The following is a 20,607-nucleotide window of genomic DNA, read 5'->3' on the forward strand; positions in this document are numbered from 1 at the left end:
CATAAAGCATGAACTATATAAAAATAATAAATTAAACATACTAAATAATATAAAACAATCCTTGAAATAACTTCATTCATATTTCAATTCAAAACGAAACATATAAAAATAAGTAATACGGATATGACAAGAACCTGTTTGATAAATTATATTGAATAAAGAAGTATCGCCGCCAAAAACTCAAACGGAAATCCGACTTCAACTCGACACTCTTTTCTCCGCATGTCTTTTCTTCTAAATTTTCTTCTTTGATTTTCTCTCTTTACTTTTCTCACTGTCCTCTTTTGTTTTGTTTATTCTCCTTTTGTTTTCTCCCTTTTTCCTTTCCCTCATTTTTCTAAGTGTTTAGTTTGTGTGTGTCATGTGTGCTAGTGATTTTTTTTTTTTGGTTTTCTCTCCCCTCTTTTTTTTTTTTTTTTTTTTTTATTTTTGTCCGTGTGTGTGGATGTGTCCCTCATTTCTTTCTTCTTTTATTTTCTTTTTTTTTCCTTAAGAAAAGACAAGATAAAAATAATAATAAATAATTTTTTTTATATAAATAGAAAATGCAAGAAAATTTTATAATTATCGTAAAATAAAATATAGTCAAAAATATTAAAATTACTTGCTTATTTATTAAAATTAAAAGGAAAAAATATTTTTGAATTTCTTTTTTATAAAGAAAAAATAAAAATAAAAATATCTCAAAAATATAACTTTATTTATTTGTTTTCAACTAAAATTATTAAAATTAAAATAAGAGTTAAAATAATATCGGACCAAATATAAATATTTAATACCCAAAAATATATATATTAAATTTGAAAGGGTCAAAATTACATGTCTAGATCACTAATAAACATCATCAAAGGGTTCAACATACCGGCTGCTTTGCCTTGGCACTTGATCGATGATGTATACGTCCCTGTAAATTGTGATACAAAATTTTACTGGGTGCTGGCTGTGATATCTTTAAAGAAAAGATGTATTTGGGTGTATGACTCAATGTTGTCATCGCATCATAGAGAGCCATCACATGAGATCCACAAGTTGTCTGTGATGCTGCCAACATACCTTAGTGACAGTGAATTTCTGAAAAATACTGAATGAACTGTATGGTCAAGTCTCGAAGCGTACTCAGATAAGATAATTCAAGGAGTCGTTGCTTTGAACCAAAATTCATTTCATGTTGAATACGCTAAAGATATTGCACAACAAGTCAGTGAAAGTCTATAAGTATCTTCTCATAGTTTTATATATCTAGAAATAATTCATCTCATTTTTTATTACTGAAAATTTTCTAACTACACATAATTTAAGCTGACACATTATTATACATTTTTTGTCCATGTGCATATGTTCAAATAGAACATAAATCTCCACATGATTAAGCATCTAACTAAATGATTCGTCATGCTTACGGACTGTGGAGTTTTTTTGGCAGCTTATGCTGAATTTCTTAGCGACCAAATGCAGATTCTCTCATCAAATGTTAATGCAGAATATCTTCGAAAGATATATGCAACATTCTTATGGAACTATGAAGTTAAAAAGGCTAAGAACATTTATTTTAGTGACCATGATGATTCACCAAGACCACGTCCATTTTATGTTCCTCCGACTGATGAGTTTAATATTGTAGCCATAGAATAGATGCTAGGTTGTTCCACAGCTATGCTCTGAACATTGTTTTTGTTGCTATCTTATTGGCCTCTATTAATGTAATTTCAGATACAATGTAGCTTTAATAGTGATGTTTTTGTTGCAGAAAATTTTCATCAATCTTTTGAATCAATTAAAATTTAGTTAATGATATGTTATTATCAATATTTATTTTTATTTTGTTCGACACATGCAAATCGATGAATTATATATATGAAAATTGTTGACAAGATCTGCAATAATTTAGTTACTGTAAAGTTATGTGTCATACAGAATTTTTTCAAGTACTGCATGCAATGAATCATATTACTTCAAAGTGTTTCAGTTAAAATTTGAAACATATTTAAAACTACGTAATATGTATGATAAATTAAGAAAAAATTCACATTCAGTTTTGATATCACATATTCATGTATCATATATTCTTATGTTACAATACGAATCTCAATAAGTCAGTTATTATAAAGTTATGTATCAGAAACAGTCTTTACAATTAATTCTTGCAATGTATCATATTAAAAGCTACATTGTATCATGAATCCTAAACTTGCATCAATTATCTGTGTAAAATTTTTATTTTTTAGTGCAGTTACATACAAGTGTTGTTTCATAAAACTAATTATAATGAAAAAAAAATGCAATAAAATTAGTAGCCTTTCATGATAGCCTTATTGGGCATAAGTACTACTGGAACTTCATATGTCTTCACTAATGTCGCAGGTTTATATTCATCAGAGCACCACGGACAAAACTTCGTAATATGTTTACTTTTCAACACTACAATCGCGTGCGAACATGAAATTTTATCAATCTGAAATCTACCCCAGTTACATTTGTTAGCATTCAAGTCCACAACGTATATTCTTCCAGATTCATAAAATGAATAATGATACTCTGATGCAGGCTTGACCTAACAAATAAATTATCACAAAAAATACATATAACGTATAAAAAAAATTTATTCAATAAATAAAACTTAAAATGAGTTATTAGTTACGTATACCGTCATTCTGGATGTTTTAACTCCATTAAGTGTTAGTATTTCGTCTAAGCAATACAATGTAGCTGCATCTGATTCTGTTCCTTCGACGCACATCATCGCACCAGTTTCAACATCAAATTCTCGATCTTCTGTCGATTTATCCCTTGTTGTAATGCATAACGGATACATTACAAAATTTATAAAGATTTTTTTTTAACTCAACGTAAACCTTAACACCATTGTTGTTTCTAATAACCATTAGAGCCGTATTTTCGTCAACAATATAAAGAATATCTATATTTTTCTTCGCTTGATCTATGTCAAGTTCCGACGCAATAACAGAAATCAACCTGAAATACGAAACACTTTCGCTAACTACAATTCCATCACTTTTGTAATTTTCATAAATAATTTCGTTTTGCTAGATACCAGAATGTCTCAGCAAAATTGAAATATTTATAACGTAAAATTGTATGAAAGATTTGACAAAAAATTATTTTTTGAAGCAATGAGCTGAAACAAAAATGAAATCGGCATTCAAAATTCAAAAAAAAGTTGTGTTGTTACGTGATTTAAGTATTACAAAATAGCAACTCCTATTTTTTAGGGATTTGATTAAACAGTCTTATGCTTAATTACCGCTTATTAAATATTTAACCGCATTAAATATGATACTTATGTATCATAACACAATGTATCATATAATCGAGTATATGGAATTTTCAGTAATTTTTTAAAATGTTGGGAGAGATGGTAATTATTTATGAAACACTTGGCGTTTACGGTATTTATACTTTATAATTTAAAGTGAAATAATGTATCATTTGGTGGTGGTTAAGTGACAATAACCGAATGTAGATATGCACTTCACATTCATGATTTGAGGTAAATATTGAGTGTAATTTCTTGAACATCAATGAATATGATGAGATGAATGAGATCTCTTCATCCTTAAATAAATATCGATCTCAATTTCTAGCGTTAAACTATATTTTATAAAAACTTATGATAAGAAAGCATTATCTATTGAATCTTAAGCGATGCAAATTAAGATTACTCAAACTTCACACTAAAATATCGATAATAACGTGAATATATTCAACAAAATGAATAGTACAGTAACATACTTTCATCTTCTATAGCTAGTAGAATCTAAGTACAAGAGTATATATTATACCTCAAAATGAAATGATTATAGAAAAAACAAAGTTTTATTTCCCATTTAGTGAGGACTAAAAGCCTCTTCCATTGCGATTGGCAGAAGTAAGAATGGTGAGTATAGCCATTGTAACAAAACCAACAAGGAGGACTCCACTGGCAATAATACCCCTATCAAGATATTTTTTGGTCTTGTCCTCAAATTCATCAAGTCCAGTTACTCCTAAAGAATCGAAGCCATCAACTAATTGGTCTATTAATTGTTTGAGTTCGATACTAACGCCAAATCCAACTCCAACTCCACTAGCCAACAAGAATGCTATCACCTGTATGGTGATGACAATCTCAAATTAATATATAATAATAATTGATGAGTTTACACTTAAATATTTATAGATATTTAGTTAAAACGAAGTTTGGATAAAAGTTGTTGAATTGATGTGAACCTATTAATTAAATGACACTCCAAATCGAACTTTAGCTTGTTAAATAAATGGCAAACTTTTCTAATATAGGAAGCTCCATTAGGATGTTTACGCGTTTTACAAAAGAGGGAGCCTATTCAGTGAAATATATTACTACGTAGTTATTAACGGATGAAAAATGAAAAATTATTTACTAGCTCTTTATTACAATTTTTTAAAATTTATGTCCTTTTTACTAGAGATTTTAATTTTTACACCTAATAGATATTTATTTCTACACATAAAAAATATAAAAAAAAATCATTTTTCCTCAATTAAAAATATAAAAGGCAAAAGATCAGATTTCCATGTCTTCTTAATATGTGTCAAATTGTTTTATACTAGTATATATTATTGTGAAACCCTTATAAATGGCTTTATATTGAATTTTGGTGTTTATATATGTAAGTACACTTGAGAAATTCGTAACTGGGTTTTTTTTTATCTCTCTTACAAGCACTTTATTGTGTGTTGATATTTTTTTGGTGAGCTGGAGTTTATCTCTCTATCTTACTTCTGAGATAGTGGTGTAGAATGCATACACTTATTCTCTTCAGACCCTATTTTGTGGAAATATACTATGTATATTGTTGTTACAAGCACTTTATTAAATACCAAAACAAACGCATGTTACTCTCTTTGTCCCAAATTCATGTTTTCTTGTTTGAGAGTCAATTTGTCTCATTTCGAAGCTAAATAGGATTAGAACAAATCAAAATATAATATTTAAAATTTAAATATGCAAAAATTATACAATTTATGTTGCAAGTCAGAGTTCATAAAGCTTGTCTCTCAACAAGACATGATGATACCTAATATGAGACGAAGAAAAAATATTAAAGATGGGAAAGAAAACCTTATCTCCATAAAAATCAAACATTGGCAGAAACTGGCCATTGATCAACCTCTTCTCCTTCACAGCTTGATACACTGCGAAAGGCAGCTGAATTAATGAATACAAAACTCCCCCTGCTGCCGCTGCTAACACATATCTGTACTTATGATGCAATTAAATTTATCGTCAAATACCAATTAATAATACAAATATAACATATCACATGCATAATTAAGTGATGGAATGACAATAATTAAGATAAATTTATAGTAACTTTCTCGAGCAAAAAATCGGAAGTGCAAAATCAAAATGTACAAACTTTTTGTACTATCATGTTAAGCGTATAATTTGAAAATTTTACAATATCATTCGTGTAAATAAATTAAATTCGAAAGAATAAATCGTTAATATGCAAAATTTTAACCGAATTTTCCTATATCGAATTAAATTTATTTAATTGTCATACAAATTAAACTCACCTGAAGCCTTTGATGTCACTGAATTTGGTTTTGTCTCCATCAAGTTTGAAGTTGTTGGTAACCATAAGCACAACTGCAGCTACACATGCCCAGAGAGTAAGTATTCTCAGCACAGCAATTGAGTTGTTTATTATACGTTTAGTTGTTGCCATTATTCAATTCGATCAATCTGCTAGCTTTTAGACAACAATTCAAAATGCTCATCACCATGAATAACATCCTTTTATACACTAACAGTAAAGTAAAATACACACTCACACACCACTTAAACGTCATTGAATTGGTCAAAATGGCCAAAAGAAAAACATTAAATATTAATCTCTGAATAAGGTTATTTTAGCCCGACGTGAATGTCAGAGCAGGATGGAAATAAAGAAACCATGTTGATATTGTAATTAACTTATGACATATAGTAATAGCTTTGAACAAGCAAGGAATCTAAATACATGCATAATGCTAAGTGTTAATTACTCAAGAAACAAAACAAGATATTTGATAATAATGAGACACCTAGCTAGTATGTTGTCGTATTAATAAACATGCATTCCTTTATATTTTATTTTCCATAAATACTTTCGGCTTAATTGAAGTTTAAATATTAAGGGGCCATTTGACTTGTTACAATCTACATAATTTTGGAGAGGCCTAGAGATTCATTATCTAATGCCAATTGATTCCAAAGAATTTGTATGTTGCAAAGAATTAGCATTGCTCACATTTCTGCAATTATGTCTTTCAATTGTTTTTTATGCCTCTTGTTAGTGATGGCTTCAATGTCCTTGTCATATGATGTTGTTACGGCCATAGTTGTGTGCAATCTATTATTCTAGAGTATCCAAATTTTTATTTTAAATGTCGACTTAATCAAATCTAATTTAACTTTAAAAATTAGCTAAATAGACTCTCAAAAAGTTAAAACATGACAATTATTTTATTTTAAAATGGAGGAAGTATATATCATCCTTTTTATTTTGTTGATTACACTGTTGACTCATTTTTAGTGCATTAACCCATTGTTTTTTACTTTCTTCTAGTCTAGAAATCTCAAAGAAAGAAACCAAATCGACCACTGATGCAAGGAAACTATAAAGTCCAACTCTTACGTTGTATAATTTGATTGAGATAGATTTGATCAAGATGGGAAAAATAGTGAGTTAATGTTTAATTGACCCAACTTTTACATAGTTTAATTTTATTCTAATTTGATAAATTATTTAATCGGTTTATCTTTTTAAATTAATTGGACTACATATAAGATATTAAAAAACAAAGGTTTTTTCAGAAGGAAAATATTGATAAATTTTGGGTGAATCTAAGCTATACACTTAGCTTAAACCAAGTCAACTTTTAGATGGGTTGAGGGTCAAAATGAGTTGAATACTTGCATTCAAAACGGATAATTTCATTCTTATTTGTTTTTCAAAATCAAAATTTGATTTTGAATGGGATTGGAGGATTTTATTTTATTTTATATCTATTTATTTCTTCTTTTTTTTCCTAAGGAACTTTTTGTTGAGAATGATAGGAATCAGTAAATAGAATTAGTTAGGAGTTAAAACAGAATTAGTTAGGAGTTGTACAACTGTAAGTTTATGAGTAAGTGGAGCCTAGAGTGAGTTACCTAACTCATGTATATATATAGTTGAGTAGGCATTACTTGTAACTAACTCGGATATTTTTGTTCAATACCAATACTCTCTCTCTGAGTTCTCTCTCTTCCTCAATGTACTATTCCATTGAACTTAATCTCCATTACTAAGATTTCATCATGGTATCAGAGCCATTAGGAATCTTCCCAGCTCTGTTTCTCTTCTCATTTTATAGACTAACTTCAATATTACTAATTACACTGTCGTAAAAGCAGTTATCATCTAGATCTGAGCTCTGTGTTCTGCTATCTCTGGTGCATTTCTGCGTGTACATTGTGTGCATTTGATTCATTCTCTGTTGCCTATTACTCTATAGCTTCGTGTGCTCTATTCAATGGCTACTGAGGAAGGTGTTCATGAAAGTTCTGCTGGTACTTCAACTGTTGTTGATCCTGCAAATGCTCCAATTGTGATTGATCACAATCATCCATTGTATCTACAACCTAGTGATTCTCCAGGTAGCACTCTAGTTTCCATACAACTATCTGGATCTGAAAATTATGCTCTATGGAGTCGTTATATGAAAATTGGCCTCTTAAGAAAATGTAAATTAGGGTTTATTGATGGTGAATGTTCTAAGGATAAGTTTCCCCCTTCCCTTCATGAGCTGTGGGAATGATGTAATGCCATTGTTCTCTCGTGGATTATGAACTCAATGAGCAAAGAGCTCTTAAGTAGAGTTGTGTATGCATGTAATGCTCAAAAAATTTGGAAGGATTTGCGGGAACAGTTTGACAAAGTGGATGGATCCAAAATTTTGTTTCTTCATAAGGAGATTGTTATTTTGGCTCAGGGTAGTATGTCTGTAGCTGTGTATTTCTTACGCATGAAGGAGCTCTGGGAGGAGTATGATTCCCTAATGCCCTGTATTGGCTGTGACTGTGCAGAAGCTAAGACTTATGCTACTCACTTTGAATATCAACGTTTGATGTAATTTCTCATAGGCCCTAATGAGTCCTATAATCAGTATAGAAGCTGGCTATATCTGAAGGAGGTCAGAGAATTCTAGGGAAATCAAATTCTGTAGTTGGGGAAAATGGTCACACATGTGATGAACTTGCTTTACTAAGCATCAACAAAGATGCAGTGTATGACAAAAGTTCTCAAGCCATGTCTAGTGCAGCAAATGCTCAGATGTTTTTTAGCAGGAGTGGTAGTTGAGGAAATATGCCTACCAGACAAATATCATCTCAAGGATCTAGATCTAAGAAGAATTGGAATAACCTTTACTGTGACTATTGCCATTTCACAGGTCATACCAAAGCTACCTGCTACAAGCTTCATGGCTATCCGACTAATTTTAAGGGCAAAAGGAGGAACGCTTTTGAACCTGCCGCAATATCTCACTATGCAGGTAGTTACTCTAACAACACAGGACATATTCTTGGTGGCTATTTTGCAGGTTATCAGTCTGCTCCTATAGGTAAAGGTGATGTGATTATAGGATCAACTAGCAACAATGCTAACCATCTGGACAAATCAGGAGTGATATAGCCTCAGGCACCACATTTTACGCCCGATCAATATAAGAAAATCATTCAGTTACTTGAGAAGAGAAATAATGGCAACTCAATAGCCAGAGCTTCAGGTATAATGGTTGGACCTCTAACTCAGTCTAGTGAAGTTAAGTGGATAATAGATATTGGTGCTTCAAAGCACATGGTTAATGACATAAATATGTTAACTAACCCCACCAAGCTGCTAAGTGCATCAAGCGATGGTAAAGTTCACTTACCTATAGGAGAGTTTGCTAGTGTACGTCATATAGGACACTCACAAGTACTTAAAGGGTGTCAAATCAAAGAAGTACTGCATATTCCAGAATTTAAGTACAATTTGTTGTCAGTGTCAAAGCTTACAAAAGAGTTGAATTGTTGTGCAAGATTTTATCCTGATTTCTGCCTCTTCCAGGACCTCTTCAGTGGGAAAGTGAAGGGGATTGGCAAATTGGAAAATGATCTCTATGTGTTTAATGCTGACTATTTCGTGAAGAATCCTGGTACTTAACCAGTTGCAGAAAATAACACTAAATCATTTGCAGTAGAAGCTCCTTCAGAAGAAATAAGTCTCTTTTTATGGAATAAGAGACTTGGTCATGCTCCATTTAATGCTCTACTTAAACGGAATTGTTTCAAAAATGTAAAAGTTCCTAAGAACTCTGTCGAACATTGTATTGTCTGTCGTTTGGGCAAGCAATCTAGACTTTCTTTTCCTTTAAGCACTACCTCTACTACCGCTTACTTTCAATTGTTGCATAGGGATGTATGGAAACCCTACAGGGTCCCAACTCACGATGGAAAGAGGTACTTTCTCACCTTGGTTGATGATTTTTCAAGGTATACTTGGCTATTTCTACTTGGCTCCAAAGCAGAAGCAGTAGTTGCTCTAAAAAACATCCTTCTAATGGTTCAGAATGTGTTTCTCTCTTCTGTAAAGATCCTTAGGACTGACAATGGGAATGAATTCTTTAATTCACAGGTAAATAATCTATTACTGTCCTTGGGCATCATTCATTAGAGTTCTTGTGTCTACACACCCCAACAAAATGGGGTAGTGGAGAGAAAGCATAGACATATCTTGGATGTTGCTAAGTCTCTGAGGTTCCAATCCAGTGTACCCTTAAGATTTTGGGGTGAATGTGTACAAACAGGAATATACTTGATCAATAGGTTACTATCCTCACTTCTGTATGGAAAAACACCCTTTGAAGTAATGCATGGCACTCCACCAACACTTGAGCATTTAAAAGTTTTTGGTTCACTAGCTTATACCACTCAGGTAAGGCCAAGTGACAAGTTCTCTTTAAGAGCTATTCCAGCTGTATTTATTGGTTACTCCTCGCTGCAAAAGGTTTATAGATTATTTGATTTTCATGGTAAAAACTTCTTTATCAGTAGAGATGTGGTGTTTAAGGAGGACATTTTTCCTTTTAAACATCTTTCTCCATCTTCTAATCTTGTATTTTCTGTCTTACACTATACAGGTACAGAACTTGGAGATACATATACTGTACCTTCTCATACTGAGGAACCTACTTTGTCTGGACTTCAAGGTTCCTCTGCTCCTTCTCAGAATACCACAGAAGATACTACTATAGTTCACTATTAATCTGTTGCTCCCTCTCACAATAAGACTACTGATATTGCTGGTGTCCCTACACCCTCACTAAGTCCTTCTCAAATTGGTTCTGATGGCATCATTGAAGCACCTGCTGCTCCTGACATAAGAAGATCCTTTAGAACCTGTAAACCACCCATCTGGCTTTGAGATTATGTGGTTAAACATGGTAATAAATCCTGCACCTATCCACTCTCCAATAATGTCAATTACACCTCTTTATCTCCTATATATAGTGCTGCATTGGCATCTTATTCAGCTATTCCAAAACCAAAGTCATTCTCTGAAGCTGCAGCTGACCTAAAGTGGATTGCAGCTATGCAATTAGAGATACCTGCTTTAGAAGCTAATCAAACTTGAAGTATAGTTGATCTTCGTCCTGGAAAGCATCCTATTGGTTGTAAATGGGTGTTTAAGGTCAAGTATTTAGCTTAAGGTGCTGTTGAAAGGTATAAGGCCAGACTTGTAGCTAAAGGTTTTAGTCAGAAGAAAGGGCTGGACTATACAGAGACCTTCTTTCTTGTTGCTAAAATGGTGACAGTCAGATCAGTGTTAGCTGTTGCAGCCTCCAAAAACTGGTCTATTTTCCAAATGGATGTTCATAATGCCTTTCTACGAGGTGATCTTCTTGAAGATGTATACATGGTTATCCCTCAAGGTTTTTACAAGCAGGGGGAGTCTGGTAAAGTATGCAAGCTACGCAAGTCATTGTATGGGCTTAAACAAGCCTCAAGGCAGTGAAATCTTAAGTTAACCACAGCCTTGTTGCAACTGGGATTTTCTCAAATTCATTATAACTATTCACTCTTTACAAAGAGGGACGAAAGTAATCTGGTAGTGGTCCTAGTCTATGTAGATGACCTCTTAGTTAATGGCAGTTGTGATAATCTAATTCATAAGACAAGGACTGATCTGAGAATGAAGTTCGAGATGAAAAACTTGGGTGAGTTGAAGTTCTTTCTAGGCATAGAATTTTCGAGATCCAAAGCAGGTATTGTGATGAGCCAAAGAAATATGCTCTAGAATTGATATCTGAAATGGTACTAAGTGGAGCAAAACCTGTTTCATCCCCTCTTGAAGCAAATTTGAAACTGACATCTAGAGAATATGATACTCATGTGCAAGACTGCAGAACCTCTAAATACAAACTTTTAGTAAATGTTGGAAGCTATCAAAGACTTGTGGAAAGATTATTGTATCTTACAATGACAAGGGTTGATATAGCCTTTGTAGTTCAAGTTCTAAGTCAGTATATGCATACACCAAAGGAGTCACACATGGAAGTTGCTCTAAGGGTAGTGAGGTATATCAAATCTGCACCAGGACTAGGATTACTCATGCCCTCATATAATACTAATATACTCAGTATGTATTTTGACTCAGATTGGGGTTCATGTTTGCAGACTAGACAATCAGTTACTGGTTACTTAGTTAAGTTTGGAGAGGCCATGGTATCATGGAAGTCCAAGAAGCAAGAAACCATTTATAGGAGATCAGCTGAAGCAGAGATCAGGAGCATGGCTTCATCTGTAGCAGAAGTAACCTGGTTGATAGGGGTGTTCAGAGAACTGGGAGTAGAGATCACGCAACTGTAGATACCTACTGTGACAGCAAAGCTGCTATCAAATTGCAGCTAATCCAATCTTTCATGAAAGGACAAAGCACTTTGACATCGACTGTCACTTTGTAAGGGAAAAACTGGTGCAGAATATGATCAAGACTCATCATGTTTCAACCAAGGAGCAGCGAGCTGACCTACTCACTAAAGGCCTAGGGAAATCACGACACATGTATCTAATGTCCAAGCTAGGCTTGAAAGACATCTTTCAAGCATCAGCTTGAGGAGGGGTGTTGAGAATGATAGGAAACAGTAAATAGAATTAGTTAGGAGTTGTAACAGAATTAGTTAGGAGTTGTACAACTGTAAGTTTATAAGTGGAGCCTAGAGTGAGTTACCTAACTCATGTGTATATATAGTTGAGTAGGCATTACTTGTAACTAACTCAGATATTTTTGTTCAGTACCAATTCTTTCTCTCTCTGAGTTCTCTCTCTTCCTCAATGTACTAGTCCATTGAACTTGATCTCCATTACTGAGATTTCATCACTTTTGCAATTCTATTTAGGTATTTTGGGTTTTCTTAACTTCTTATCAGGTAAAGACGCTGAAGGAAGCTAAGGGGCTTCAATTTGACAAATTAAATTATTTTTTTTAGCTTGTGGATATATTTTGTCTGTTATATCTTCCTTAAAGTTGACTGATAAAAAGCAGGGGCGGATTCAAAATTTTTAGTGAGTGGGTTCAGTAGTACATATACGGACTAGTCGAAGGGGGTTCAGCCTCTACTATTGATACATAAAAATAATTTTACCATGTAAAATTAGTATAATTTTCCGACGAAGGGGGTTCGAATAAACCCCTGAAATGCATGTACATCCGCCACTGATAAAAAGAGTGGTGGCATTATAATGCTTCGTTGACTGCGTCATGTTGCATGCATTTTCACCCTTCATTTAAGTAGCTCTAGTCTACAGTTATCTATTAGTACATCATATATTTCACTCCTTGAACCGCTTAGCTCCTCAAAGGCGTAATACAATTGCAAACTTATCAACAATCATCAGTAAGATATGTATAATTTTTTCTCTAATTATTTCTATAGACTTTTTTTTTAACATGTGTTTTGCTACATTTTTCAATCATAATTGTGTAGATGGAGAAAGAAGTAGTGCACGTAGACCAGGGGCGGCTCAATATATTATTTGGTCTAAAGTAAAACTTCAAAACGAGGCCTTAAAATAAATTTTTGTATATTTTTTATATTTGAAATTTATTTCTATAACATTCTGAGATGCAAATTTATGAATAAATTTGTTTTACAATCATTTCTTTCAATAATTTTCATTTTAATTAATTGTATACTTAAATCATTTCATTTTTATTGAGATGATGTTGATCTTAAGTATGATTTTAATAATTTTAATTTTAAAAATTTCTTTCAATTGAGACAATTATTATAGGGACTCTATATGCATTATAAACATTTGAAAAATAATTAAAAAAAATTATTTTATTGAAATATTTCTGGTCATTCTACTCCCTTCATCCCACTATAACTATTATTTTAATTCATTTCACATCCATTACATAAAATAACAAATATAAGGTATAGTTATTAAGTTGCCTTATTTATTAGATTTTGTTTAAAATTGAGAAGTACTAAAAATAAATCTTCTTTGATGTTAAGGATAAAGTTGAAAACAATTGTCTATTTCAATCTTCCTAATATGATATTTTCTTTGAACTAAAATAACATTAAAATGAATAATAATTTTTAATAAAAAATAATCTTAATTATAAATTTATAATTGCTAAAGAAATGAGGCCTCCAATTAAAGTGTAGCTTTAGTGGCTTTAGGCTAAAGCCGGCACTGACGTAGACCAGAACTCGTACTAAACTCAGGCTACAAAATGCCTTTGTTAGGCATGGGAACTGCAAAATTTCCCTTGCCATCGATAGATGAGTTAACATCCACTTTCATTGAGGCTATTGAGACAGGTTACCGCCATTTCGACACGGCGGCTGCCTATGGCTCGGAGGAGGGAGAGCTAGAGACTTAGTTACGGATTCATAATGAGTAAAGTCTCAACGTAGGAGTCCCTCTCCGAGACATCTAGTAGTCCTTGGCTTAGTTTTCGAATGTTAATTAGGTCATCTCAATTCTCAGTCAGGCGTTGGAACTTGAAATCATAATATATACTCCCTCCGTCTCATTTTACTCGTCCCAAATTTTCTAATTTGATTTTGTCATTTTACTTGTCATTTTTATTAATCAAGACAAAGACAATTTTTTTTCTTCTTTACCCTTAGTATTAACTGGCTTTTATTCAAATTAAAATGTAAACATCATTTACTAGGTATACTATGGTAAAATAATGATGTTATTAATTATTTTTCTTTAATCAATGTGAAATGTTAAATTGAGACGAGTAAAATAGAACAAAGTGAGTAGTAATTACGGGTTAGCCAAAATTTAATAATCTCAGCTCAAACCTTGTACTTGTTTTAGAAAATTCATTTAATAAGTATAGCTAATCTATGGGGGAACCGAAAAACATCCCTCTTTTTTATTAACCTTTGAACCCCCGAAGCAGTGGCGGATGTAGAGTAGAAAATGTGGGTTTTCGGGAACCCACACTCGCTATCGTAAGAATTAAAATTACATAGAAAAATCGTCAAAAGTTATAAATATTAATAGGTAGGAACTCATAACTAAACCGAGGGATAACTTAGTGACAAGAAAGGAACCCTTGGGAACCCACAAGTTTAAAATTCTGAATCAGTCTCTGTCCAAAGTGCTCTTATTTGAATTAATGTAGGAGGTTGGGACTAGATTTCGTGGACTTGTATCTAATACATTGGCCAGTAAGCAGTAAGCATGAAGCTGCCTGGGATTGATATCCTTAGAGCCAAAAAGGAATTGACGTTGTCCCTTTTGATATGAAAGGGGTACTATGGGAAGCCATGGAAGACTAGTGCTGCAGGTTAGGTCTGGCTAAGTCTATTGGTGTCAGCAATTTCAGTTGTACCAAGCTCACTAACCTCCTCCAAATTGCCACCATTCCTCCAGCAGTTAGTTAGGTAATCAAGTCAATTTATGGTATTGTTATAAATATTTTCGCACGAGTGTCGTCCCACAGATTTAATTCTTTAATTAACTTCAAACTTTACATCATTATCTCATCATCTATAAGATAACTACAACTTATAGATCTTAACTAAAACATATAAGATAGATTATTTGTTATAACTGGTTAAATTAAACCCACTCATCACTGAGTACGTAAATAAGTTGAATCCCAATAAAAATGCTTTGGAATCTGCGTTTTCATTCAAGAATATCTATCAATATATGTGACAATGTTTGACTAGAATTTAAAACGGGCAATTTGATTAAGAAATACATCTTAAAATAAGGGTTCTTTTTTAATTAAAAATACCAAAGGGACAATTGATTTCAAAAAAAAATAAAAGGAACAAAACGTGATGGGTCCAGCGACTTATTACTGTAACCCCATGTCAACTCACAAGAAATGCAAAGTTCTGCATGTAAAGTTCTGCATGTAAATACAGAGAAGCACATGAGCTGCATGTTCACTGTTATGCAAAGTAGCTGCATGTTTTGTGTTGTTGAATGATTGTTTGTTTAAGATCTGAAATTGCTGCATTTGTTGGCTTTGCAGCTGATAGCTTTTTGAACTTTTCAGTAAGCTAAGGGATCGCATTGTAGAATGTATAAGGATAGTATTGAATATAGTGTATTAGTAATGATGAGATTAGTTATGCTGAGATTAGATATGTGGAGACTATTTCCTATTTACTGTTTGGTTCGGTGTGTTAAAGATAGTTGTCTTTACCCATGTTTATCCATGTGTTAATACCTTATGCATCGCTAATACCATGGCTTGCTATGTACTATTAGTTATACATCTTATAATATTGAATAGAGTGTGTAGCTAAAATTTCTATCAAACAAAGGCTTAAATAGTACCATGTCCAATATGTGTATTAGATTCTCCATCTTACCTAGCTAAAATTCCTACCAAATAAAGGCTTAAATAATACCAAACTTCTGCGAAAATATATTTAGTTTCTTATTAAAATAATGTCATTCTACAAATATAAAAAGCTCTAGAAAACCATGTGTACGTAGGAGGAATAATCTACATTGCAAGAAATCTTGTGTATTTTATTTATAGATTTTCTATAGTTTAATTGTTTTTATTTCTTTTAAAAGGGGGCATATAAGAGATTTAACCAGTTACAGTAATTGATGCAAACGAACTTATAAGTCGCTGACCCCACCGCGTTTTATTCCTTTTGTTTTTTTTTTCCGAAATCAATTGTCCCCTTTGATATCTTTGATTAAAAAAAGAGCCCTTTTAACTCCGAAATCGAATTAAATGTGGCATGGCAAGAGAAAAAATGGTTGGAGTATTGTAACGAGAAAGGTGTTCATGTAAGTGCCTACTCGATCTCCATTGGAAGCCAATGGTGCCTCTTGGGGTACCCATGCCTTTATGCGTAGGTTGCATTGAGATGGGTGTATGAGCAAGGGGCAAGTGTGATAGGGATCGAAAAGTTTTAACAAGGAGAGGATGCATGAAACAAAACCGTTTTGGAATATTTGATTGGCAACTTGGTAATGAAGATAAAATCAGAATTCAAAACATACCTCAGAAAAGGGGATGCATATAACTCTAAGCGCGAAACAGGAGAAGAAAGAGAGTTTCTCTTTCGATGCGATGTTATATTAGCCATGGAAGAGGCTTGCAAGCTAATTATTCTCCCCAAACAAATTGCTTTCTTTATTTATATTAAATTATATAATTTTACAATCCTATAATATCGAAATTATATTATTTATGTTTACTAGAAATTGTTTCGGACTATCAAAAAGTATGATGAATTGTTTCACTCTTAATAGATAGAAAGTTTTTATTAATGTTAACACTTAAATATTCTATCATTACTTTTATGACATAATTGTTGGGTTCGAAATCGAAAGTGAGTATCGTGGTGATAATTCAGATGACAAAGAAAACAATACTAAAAACATTAAATTATTATATGTTTTGGTCAATCGACCTACATATTATAAAACCTAATATCAAAAACATTAAATTTATTGGGAGAAATCTTTCTTAAACAAAGATTCTTTAATGACTACATTGTGGATGCTACTGTGTTATGGTATGAGAAGGGGTCTTCTATTTATACATGTCTAAAACCTTTTCTCCAAGAAAGAGGTTTGTCAAATATGAAAAAAATTTATATTTTCCTTTTAGAAAAAATAAAAGTAATTATGATAACTTTTATTTTCCTCCAAGAAAAAGTAATACTTAATTTTAGTAGAAAAATCAGAACAAAAACCCTAACAATAATAACCAAAACAAATATTTAAAGAAAAGTGTAGGGAGATTCATGAATAAAGACGTGACCGAATTATACATAGCATCTCTCACGTCTCTTCATTTAACATGCAATTAATATTTTTCAGCAAACTATAAATAAAAATGGTAACGATTATTAGGAACAAAGGGAGTAAATTAAACTATTAAAGCGAACTTGAGAAATTAATAAAATGATAAAATGAAGAAAATAGTATATAAGAAAATAAGGTGGGGCTAGCATGAAAAGAGAGTATAATGGTAAATCTGAGAGAAAGAGAAAGTGATAAGAAACGATACGATCCACCACTTCATGTATCAAAATGTTTGTTTCAAATTGACGGAAAAGTAGCAAAAAATTGGGACCGCGTGTGACACACATGTTAATGACATGACAAAGTGACAAATTAAATAATAATACGTGGCATTTTAAATTAAAAAAATTATAAAAATAATTTTCCTAAAAATCATTAGCACCCCACCCCCCAAGTGCCCCTACCCGATCCCCCCTCCCCCTCCTCTTCCCTTCCAAACTTACTTTCTCCATTTTTGAGCACAATACGTTATAAAAAAAAAATATCTTCTTCTTCTCTTCCAAACACTCTTTCTCCATAAAGAAAAATAATTTTATTTCTTTATCTCTACTCTTCCACTATTAAACCACACTTTCAATTTTCATTTTTTCACCAAAACAACAACCAACAACCAAGAAAAAAAGTACCAATTCAACTTACACTCATATACAACAAGCAACAATAACAATTCATTTTTGAAAAGAAAATTTCATTTCTTTGTCTTCTTCTTCCTCTATTCTTCCACCATTAAAATTCACTTTTACTCCTCCATTTTCCACCAAAACAACACCCAACAATTAAGAAAAAGATCTCTTACATTTGAGGAATGACGCGATGGCATCAAGAATTTTTCCGGTGGTGTTGATGTTGCACTGTTGATGTCACACCCCTTTTTTACGCGTACTCCAAAAAATATTTATATTTTAAAGTTCGAAAGGATTTTATTATTTAAGTGACAAGAAATGAAAATTTGTTTCGGAAAAACGATTATTTACATTTTTTATTCAGAGTCGCCACTTGGCATAATCCGGTATGCCAAGTCACCTTCGGAAAATCCTTTTCGAAACCATTTGACTCTTAAACTGATTTGCAGATAGAGATTCCGGTTAAGGAATTTTGTTGACCGAGGGGAAGGTGTTAGGCACCCCTCGATCCCGTGGTTCAACCACGAGCTTGGTAGAGTATATCGACTATTTTTGGCATTATGAAATGTATAAACTACACAAAAGAACGCAAAATAATCAAACAATAAACAAAACAAAACAGTCCAAAAACGTAAAGTCCAGTCCAATTATACAGTCCGAAAAATAGAAAAATACAAAAATATAAATCCTAGCGTAAACTAAATCTAGACTAAGCTCCAATGCCTTATCCGACGCCGCGGGCCTTCATCACGATCATTTTCCGCCAACATGATACGTCGGGGCATTCCCCGGTGAATAATACAAGTGATCTCGGAGCATTCCCCGGCTAAATAAATACATCTGAATTAAACACGATAAACTAGAAAGAAACATTCACACGCACATTCCAACATCCAACGAAACACTTATTCCTAAATTTCGCCTGCCCGAATCTACGATTGCCTACCCGCTTGACTTATCATGATACTATCACGAGATTGATAATTAGACGTGAAAGTAACAATAACGACGAATCAAAACAACCACAAATCAAAATTAATCCTAATTCACTTTAATAATTTTTAACTCGCGCCCTGAATCCCCTTTAAACCACATGATTAGTGCATGCTTCGATTTTCCAATCACATCTCATAATCCGAAACCAACATCAAACACAACACAAACAACGAAGATTCAAATCGAACACACAGTAATAAATCATCCACACTCACAACATCAATAACAAGTCAAAATAAATTAAAGATTCGGTTAGAAGAAATGGACCTCGATGAAACTAATCCTTGTCGATAATAAAGAAATCCAAAGACCAAAATACTCGATCGGAGAACCTCACAACGAACAACTCCAAACTCGATATTGAATTCAACCGGACAGATCGGAAAACCACAACAAAACCTCACGATGAATAATCCATAAGCCCGAATAAAACTCATAAACAAACCAAGATCTCAAATTCAAAACTACCAAATGAACCGAGACTGAAATTATGAAAAATCGAGAAGACCCATACGCGAAATCTCGTCGGAGTCGAAGGGACGAGCTGCGGCTGGAGCTGGCCGACGCGCCGCGGCCGGAGCAGCGACTGCTGGCGGCGGAGCAGCAGCTGACTTGGCTTTCTTCTCCGACGGCAATGGGGGTTTTGTTGGTGACGGCGGCGACAGATCTAGGCGGTGACGAGACAGATCTGGAAGGCGGAGAACGGAGCGGTGCCGGCGCTAGTTCGCCGGAGGAGAAGAGAGATCACGACTGAGAGAAGGTGGTGGTCGGTTCGGGTCCCTAGCCGACGAACGGTGTTTGCCTGCGGTGACTGTTTCGCCGGCTAACGGAGGGAGGGTTGACGGACGGCAGCTTTGCCGGAGAGAGGAGAGAGATCGGGAGTTGGAGCGGTGACCGATGGACGGCTGACGATGACGACGGAGAGGCGGCGAACGGAGCCCTTTTTCTTTTTAGTTTTTGGAGAGAGAGAGAGTAGAGTGTAGAGAGAGAAAAAGCTGATGACTTTACTGTTCATCCGTTTTTTTTGTTTTCCTCTTTTGTGTGTATGTGGGTATGTATATATTGTATTTTGAGTCCTTTCTTCTTGGACAAGAAAAAAAGAGAGGGGGGTGACGTGGGGTAGGGGTAAGGGGTAGGGTATGGGGTGGTGAGGTGGTGATTTGTCACTTTTTTATTGGAGAGAGTTGTTAAGGTATTAAAAGAATAAAAGTTTGTTAGGAATTTTGTTAAGAGTTATTTTTTTGTATTTTTTGTGGGGTGTAATCACGTGGGGGAGGGTTCATGATATGCTAAGGTGGAAATGAATAAAAATGAACTTTTGAGGGGGATAAAATTACGTGTCTACATCATGCCCCCTTTGAATGTAAGCACGCAGTGTTTTCAGATAAAGAAGTAGACAACGAGACAGAATTTTGTCCCGACCATTATTCAAAGGAAGAAACAGAAGAAGAAGGATTATCGGGTCTTGAATTAGAACAGCCTACCCAACCAAGTTATGAGAGAATCAAGTCATGGGTATTTCAAAGGATTGGAAGAGGAATGGACTATACCGAGTTGGAGAGTCGAGTGAGGTTCCATCGAGGTTCCGGTCCGCGGCTCTATTATTACATCAAAAAT

General features: G+C 33.6%; 2 protein-coding genes across 2 annotated transcripts in view; one reads left to right on the plus strand and one right to left on the minus strand.

Moving 5' to 3' along the window:
* Window positions 1–3,779: 3,779 nt before the first annotated feature.
* Window positions 3,780–5,729, minus strand: LOC107866047 (CASP-like protein 4D1). The gene is made up of 3 exons (XM_016712226.2): window positions 5,560–5,729; window positions 5,102–5,237; window positions 3,780–4,107 (listed from the first exon to the last, which is right to left on the minus strand). Exons 1-3 carry the CDS (start codon window positions 5,709–5,711, stop codon window positions 3,856–3,858), a joined length of 540 nt encoding a protein of 179 aa, XP_016567712.1. The 5' UTR covers window positions 5,712–5,729; the 3' UTR covers window positions 3,780–3,855.
* Window positions 5,730–13,796: 8,067 nt separating this feature from the next.
* LOC107866046 (methylecgonone reductase) overlaps window positions 13,797–20,607 on the plus strand; it is a 10,727-nt gene continuing 3,916 nt past the window's right edge. Inside the window, 5 exon segments of the mRNA XM_047408700.1 lie at window positions 13,797–13,945; window positions 14,481–14,532; window positions 14,794–14,967; window positions 16,262–16,357; window positions 16,359–16,414. Of these exon segments, the coding sequence (XP_047264656.1) occupies window positions 13,797–13,945; window positions 14,481–14,532; window positions 14,794–14,967; window positions 16,262–16,357; window positions 16,359–16,414 (527 nt within the window).

Source organism: Capsicum annuum, chromosome 3, assembly GCF_002878395.1.
Source record: "Capsicum annuum cultivar UCD-10X-F1 chromosome 3, UCD10Xv1.1, whole genome shotgun sequence".
NCBI classification, from domain to species: Eukaryota; Viridiplantae; Streptophyta; class Magnoliopsida; order Solanales; family Solanaceae; genus Capsicum; species Capsicum annuum.